This window comes from Genypterus blacodes, unplaced genomic scaffold (assembly GCF_046128005.1).
Source record: "Genypterus blacodes isolate CSIRO-AG114 ecotype Tasmania unplaced genomic scaffold, CSIRO-AGI_Gbla_v1 ptg000002l_1, whole genome shotgun sequence".
NCBI lineage: Eukaryota > Metazoa > Chordata > Actinopteri > Ophidiiformes > Ophidiidae > Genypterus > Genypterus blacodes.
The window spans coordinates 1,769,080-1,775,838 of NW_027466816.1; the positions used below are offsets into that span (position 1 = coordinate 1,769,080).

The 6,759-nt window shown below is 46.0% G+C and overlaps 1 protein-coding gene across 1 annotated transcript; it reads left to right on the top strand.

The window, feature by feature from the left end:
• Positions 1 to 1,094: 1,094 nt before the first annotated feature.
• Positions 1,095 to 6,177, top strand: mepceb (methylphosphate capping enzyme b). The gene is made up of 8 exons (XM_076155329.1): positions 1,095 to 1,636; positions 2,267 to 2,700; positions 2,852 to 3,165; positions 3,998 to 4,295; positions 4,397 to 4,997; positions 5,102 to 5,317; positions 5,397 to 5,505; positions 5,670 to 6,177. The coding sequence occupies exons 2-8, from the start codon at positions 2,318 to 2,320 to the stop codon at positions 5,720 to 5,722; spliced, it is 1,974 nt and encodes a 657-aa protein (XP_076011444.1). The 5' UTR covers positions 1,095 to 1,636; positions 2,267 to 2,317; the 3' UTR covers positions 5,723 to 6,177.
• Positions 6,178 to 6,759: the final 582 nt, after the last annotated feature.

A 6,759-nucleotide genomic window follows, 5' to 3' on the forward strand; every position in this document is an offset into this window, starting at 1 on the left:
TCTAGTAGAATATAAAGATTATCTGAATTTAATAAATATTAGATATACATGTTGATTTTACAGGTTAAGTAATTAGATACATTGTACTTAAATTCATAGAACTTTGATCATTTGTACTTTTTACCATAGGTCCTTTCTGTACAATGCTACGTTTACCAATGTCAAAACACACAAAACCCAACTGGTCCACTTTTTATTTGACAGATTATATAGGATATTTAATCCTTAAATCAGTAAATACGATATATTAGCCGCCAAAGTAAAAACGGAAAGGAAAGGAAAGGAGAAAGTGAAAAGAACTACAGTTCCTGTCACATGTCTGTAGTTTAGCCAGCAGAGGGCCTTGGTTGTGTGGGGGATGGGAAAATGACCAAGTTTTCCGTCTTAAAATAAAGATTTAACAAATAAACTTCGTCTCTTCAAAGTATCGCTGAGCATCAGCGGGTCGACCAAACATTTTAATAAAGTTGCTTTACGCCGTTGACATCTTTAATTATCAAGTTAACAGTCCGATTTAAATAAATAATGTATGCTCTGTTTACGCGAGGACAATTGGGAATAATTCACCCCGGGTTTGGTCTTTCGGGGTTATATCTGTAAAATCAATTTGTGCTTGTAGACTCTGACCTCAAATCGACTACAAACTCGCACTTGAGTCAACGCCGTGTTTTTGCCACAGAGTCAAAATGAGATTACAACACACAAATTGGAAAGAGATTAATCCTAGAAGGCTACGATCAGGGAAAAACGTCCCTATATGGGGTTGGCTCACTCCATTTGTTTGTGCGGCGAAACATTAGTCTCATCCTAATGCCGTCTTCTATTACCAAACCGCGCGTGTCATGTTGAACACTGGCTGTTATGTTCCATTAAAAATGGAAAGGTTTGCGTAAAATTGTTCGGTTTTGGTCGTGTTATTATTTATAGTCAGGCATCGCTGAGGACGTCTGTCTCTTCAGACAGGCAGCTTAGATCGGCACTGTGATTGGTCGCACCTCAGAGAGGCGGGAGCCCTTTCAGCCTTACGATTGGTTCTTTTCTGCGTCACTCTTATGGCTCGGTGTGGCCCCGCAGCTGTGGTATAAAGCCGCGCGTCTGGGGCAGTCGCACAGTGGGAAGAAGCAGAAGCTAGCAACTATTCTTGGCCAGTCCCGACCATTTTAGTTTAAGTCATGATTTATTAAGCCGCTCACACACACTTAACACGCACTCACACGCACGGACAGTGTAGTTAGAGCTACATTTTTTAGATCAGTCGCCGTTTGGAGCCTATTTGGGTAGTTTAGGGGCGTGTGATAGCTTCCTGCAGTCTGCTTCCTGCATGTTTAGCTGCAGGTGGTAGAAGCTAACTGTGTTCCTCAGACTGGTGCTGTTTGTGTTTTTGTTGTTTTTTGGGGGCGCACAACAGGAAAGGGGGGGGGATTGATTTATTCATGAGGGAGCTCTGCGATTGGTAGATTTAGCATGAGGGGCGGGGTTAATTCAAATTAGGAAGCTGTCTCGAGGGAGGGTGAGTTTGTAGAAAACACATTAACTGGTCTATTTCTGTCACGAACACTTGAGTATGAGTGGATAATACACACAAACACGGCTTGGAGAGGACAACGTGGACCTTTGGCAAATCCCACAGGACAGAGTGAGTACCTGACAGATGTAATCGGCCCAGACTGATGACATCACAGCTCGCACAGAGAAAGTTTGGGTTTGTTTTTGTTGAATGACCATTGCTCCCGGTTGTCAATGCTAAACTCCAAAGGGTTGATTTGATTAGTAGTGTGGCCAACCCATGAAGATCACTCCAATAAGGGCCTCCTGAATATGAGAGCTGACTGATGAATTCATAGCCCGAAGTGATTTTATAAAGTGTAATCATTCTTTACATCTGAACATCTGTTTTTTTTGTTGCACCATGCTGGAGATACTTGTGGTCTTTGTATGGGGAGCTAAATGAAGTTCAAAGTTTATTTGCACACAGATATGTTCTCTGCTGCCACAGAAAGTGTTTCCTCGTGACCTTTGACCCTAAACGATTAGTATTTTGAACCTGAAGTAGCTGAGAGAATGTTGCGAAGACATACATACCGGAAGAATTGTAGAAGGGGGAAAACATAGAGGTATCCACGTGTATTTCGGTGTGGATAACTTTTGTCTTTGAAGTAACAGCACATCAACCTAGTTTGGATGTAATCTGTCAGAGGAACAATGTCTCACCAGTTATCAGTTGGAGCTCTGAAATGATCTGTCTGTCTCTTTATGTCTCTCGCAGCACATAGATGCCATTGGCTGTGGAGGAAGAAGCCCCGCCCCCAGTAGGACAATGATTAAGATGTCATTGGATAAAGAAACTGTCCTCCCTCTTGACAGAACATTGCAGGAGGTTCCTCTTAAAGTAAGCCCCACCTTTTCTGCTGGCGTCAGCCTATCGGACCAGCCAAAAGTCGTCAAAACCCATCCACTGCGGCCCAAAAATGGCCTCCAACCCGCTGGGAACAATCAGGCCCCGCCTGCTAGCGCCCCTAACCAGCGAATGGGAAAGCGGCGCTATTCTTTGGGGGTCGGCTTCAAGGGGCTGGCTAAGCGCCGTCGTCGGGCCAACAGTGAGAGTCAGACGGAGCACACCCTACCGAGTCATTTCCTGCTGGGCGGGAACATTTTTGACCCCCTGAACCTGAACTCATTATTGGATGAAGAGGTCAACAGGTACACACACACACAAACAACAATCTAGTAATATCCACGTGACCTCTCCACTGAAATACTAAAGAATAAGCAGCAGTTCCTTGGGCATGTAATGTAATTACTAAAGCACAGACACATTAACCCTAAAATCGATCTCCTGTCCTCTCTACAGGGTCACCAATCTGGAGACACCCAAGTGTTCACCCCTGCCATCACGGGGCGGAGACCCTGTAGAGATTCTGGTTCCCCGTGATATCACAGACCCCCTGAACCTCAAGGGAGGAACGGAGGGCAGAGACGATGGAGGAGGAGTCCTAATTTCTCCTCTGAAAACCAGGAAGAGACACAGGAACCGACACCACGGAGGAGGAGAGGGCGTAGAGAGGGCGAGGGGAGGGGCAGCAGACGGAGGAAGAGGTGGAGGTGGTGGAGGAGAGAAGGAGGCAGTACCGGCTCGTCTGTTTCCCTCCACAACTGGACCGAGAGGTAAAATGTGAAGGATCACAGCTGTCTGCCTGCCAGCCTGTCTGCCTGCCAGCCTGTCTGGAGTCGTTGTTCCTTTACCATTTTCAACTTTGCAGTGGCTCCCTGTAGATTTGAAGTTCTGAGCTGACATTGTTTAACATGATTAACAAGTAATAAATGATAATAGCGTGATGATAATCCCTCCGTCAGACCGGCTCATCCCAGCGCAAATTGTGATACGGCTCTTGAGGAAATGCATTTAGAAATATTTGGCTTTTTTTGGTTCTTTCAGCTAAAAAGGTTGCCGACCCCTGTTCTAAGAGCATTCAGACAAACACGAAGCACCTCAACGTGAGCTCAGCCGTTTGATAACAGAGCTGAGTGAAGGAGCCAGAGGCCGCTGTCCTAATATTTCCTCTACATTTCCACCTCTGTTCTCCACCAATGCATCTGCTGCACAGCTCCCTTTGCTTGACTATCTTTACATTTGGAACCTGAGACGTCTCCACGGTGGTGGAGTGTCTCACCGGTGCTGTCACTTTGTGTATAGTGTAGCTGTAACTTCTCTCATTCAAAACAAAACATGCCATACTCCTGGAAAGATAACAAATGTGAGACCTCTCTGTCCTCTGCAACCACAAAGACACAAACTCTGTTTACAGCAGTACAAATCTATCAATTGGTAACTTCAAAATGCACCAAATGCAACCTGCTTGGGGGACGATATGATAATCAGTTATTAATATGCTAGTATAATGAGCTGCCATTTTCATGTGTGCAGCACCTCTAATGACCACAGGTGACAGTGTTCTTATCTTTACTGATTTGGTGGTTATGGTGTTTGTATCTGCAGTACCGCTGCTGACTAGAGAGGGCAGTGTCCCGGTTTCTCCCCTGCCCTGTGAACTCAACACTGCCATCACCTGTCGAGATGATGTGGCCCCGCCCCCAATCTTACCTAGAAGACACACCCACCCTCCACCAAGCCACACCCACAAGCCTCGCAACCAAGGAGAGGGTCGCCAGCGAAGACGACGCCGCACCACCTCAGTGAGATCGTCAGAGTGCACTGCGAACAACACTATCCCGTCTGCCGTCACCCAGCCAACCAGATTCCAGACACCGTTGGTGGGCGGTGCTAAAGCCAGCAGGTATGGAGAATTTTATTTCCTGTCACAGAGGATGAAGTAAATAATAAAGCTGTCACCTGATAGGACATCTGGTCACGTGACTTCTGTGCTGCACCCTGCAGGTTTGGTGGACTCCTGCCGAGCTCCACCCATGCAGCAGTAATGAAGAAGGATAGGCAGCGCTACCAGTATGGAAACCACAACCGCTACTATGGCTACCAAGGTTTCTATGGTGACAAGTGGGAGGGGCGTGTGGGGGCAGAAGAGGATCCAAGGCTTCGGTTGCTGGAAGCTGTTTGGTTCAGAGATAAACATGTTCTGGACATCGGCTGTGGCGCCGGTCACATCGCGCTGGCCATCGCCAGGCGATTTGGTCCGGCCCACATCCTGGGGGTTGACCGGGATGAACGACTCGTCCACGCTGCTAAGCAGAACATAAGACACTTCCTGTCATGTGACCTGGTGGTGGACGAGAGGAGGAGGAAGACGGAGACGGTTAAAGAAGAGAGACGAGAGAAGGAGGTGATGGAGGAGGAGATAGTGGAGAACAAGGTGGAGGAGAAGATGGAGACGGAGGTGCTGGAGGAGTTCCAGAAAGCTCTGTCTCTCCTCTCTTTCCCTCTGTCCTTCCGGGGGAGTCGTGGTCCACTTTCTGCTCCCCCTCTTCTCATCCCTGCTCCTCCTCAGAGAGCTCCATTCCCCAACAACATCAGCTTCATACAGGTAGGACAGAAGGGTAAAGTTTAACTTACCCAATCCAGCAATCGCAATATTAAAGTTGATACATGTTCACAACTGTAACTGGCTTCATTCTTCATTTCCATCAGGGCGACTACGTGTCAGAGAGGGGGGAGGTGTGGCCTGGACGGGGACAGTATGATGTCATCTTGTGCCTGGGAGTGACGAAGTGGGTGCAGCTACAGTCGGCGGATGTGGGCATGGTCAAGTTGTTCAAACGGGCCTATCACAGTCTGTCACAGGGCGGCATGTTCATCCTGGAGCCGCAACCGTGGAGCAGCTACAGCCGCAGCAAGAGGGCCTCGGTAAATGCATACACATACACATATGTAACCTAGACACGTGCACACACGCCAACATGGTTTGCTGTTTTGTGTTGCCTAGGAGACGATGTATCGCAACTACAGGAGCCTTCGACTAAAACCGGAGCAGTTCACCCGCTACCTGACTGAGAGTGTGGGCTTTACTTCATATAGATTGCTGACACATTCAGGTAGACACACACACACACACACACACCCACACATTTATTGATTGATTCTTTTAGTTGTTTGTGGGTATTCAGTGCATGGATTCATACACAAACATAAATAGGTATACACACACACACACACACACACACAGGAGAGGTGATTAACAACGTGTGTGTCTCTCCAGGCAACCAGCGGCCAGTCTACCTGTTCCACAAAGGCTCCACCCAGAGGAAGTGAGGTTGATGGGATATGATGGGACAGCAGTCACAGGAGGAGGAAGGGTGGGCTGCACCGCGTAACGCTTTCTCAGTAACAATTGTGAACAGCGATAGCGAGGAGGTAGAGTGAGGACGGTGTGTGTTTGGAGCCATCATGGACCTACATTTGTGTTTTTCTAAATGACTGAAAAGACTAAAAGCTGATTGGCTGACTGGTGGCGAATGAGCTCTTTATCGCAGAACATTTCTTTGAGACGTCACAGAAGAAGACCTGATTGGACCACCAGGGTCAAGACTTGATCGGTGACACACTCGATGGAAAATATGGTGGATGATATTGGCATCTGGTCCCAAAATGCGATTGATGGACTACAGCCCGGAAGTGTTTAAAGGTGTTTGAATATAAAGATCGTTTCACTATTTCTGGTTTCATTATTTTGTTTTGTTTTTGACAAAATAAAAGCCTTAATCTGCTGTTGGTTTGCCAAGTGTCTTCCAAGTTCATCACTCTAGTTAAGAGATTGTAGTTTGACATTAGTTGGTCAAATATACCAAATAATGGCAACAGTGCTCTTATTATGAAAAAAGAGCTCATCAGTGCAGAAGTGAACGGTAAAAGACTAAACACCAAAATGACGAAGCAGTGGAGGATTGTGTGGCAGACTCTACTCCACTAATGCGTGAGGTTACATGACCCTACATATGTGTAAATGAAAGTTGATCAAATTAATTTAACTTTTAGCTTCATTTTGGCTCCTCCAGTCCGCTTTTGTTTTTATCAGAATATGAGTGGGCTGAGAAAGAATAAGAAACTCCAAAACAAAAAACAACTACAATAAGGATGGGGTTGAAAATAAGGTATCACACCGGTAATTCAGCTTTGAACACCATGAAACATTAGTTAGTATTTTTTCAAAATGTTATATCTGTACTTTCATTGTAATTATTTGAATGAAAAGTATTTATGACTGCAAATAATACACAACTGTATGTGCACATATTGATTTATTGGTACACTGCTTTTATTGTGAAGGTCATTAGTAGCTATTGAAACCA

What these genes read in the sequence shown, in the direction of transcription:
- mepceb (XM_076155329.1), top strand. Translation starts at nt 2,318, where the DNA reads ATGATTAAGATGTCATTGGATAAAGAAACTGTCCTCCCTCTTGACAGA. An exon ending in ACAACATCAGCTTCATACAG is followed by an intron (nt 4,998 to 5,101) that starts GTAGGACAGAAG and finishes CATTTCCATCAG; the next exon opens with GGCGACTACGTGTCAGAGAG. An exon ending in TAGATTGCTGACACATTCAG is followed by an intron (nt 5,506 to 5,669) that starts GTAGACACACAC and finishes GTGTCTCTCCAG; the next exon opens with GCAACCAGCGGCCAGTCTAC.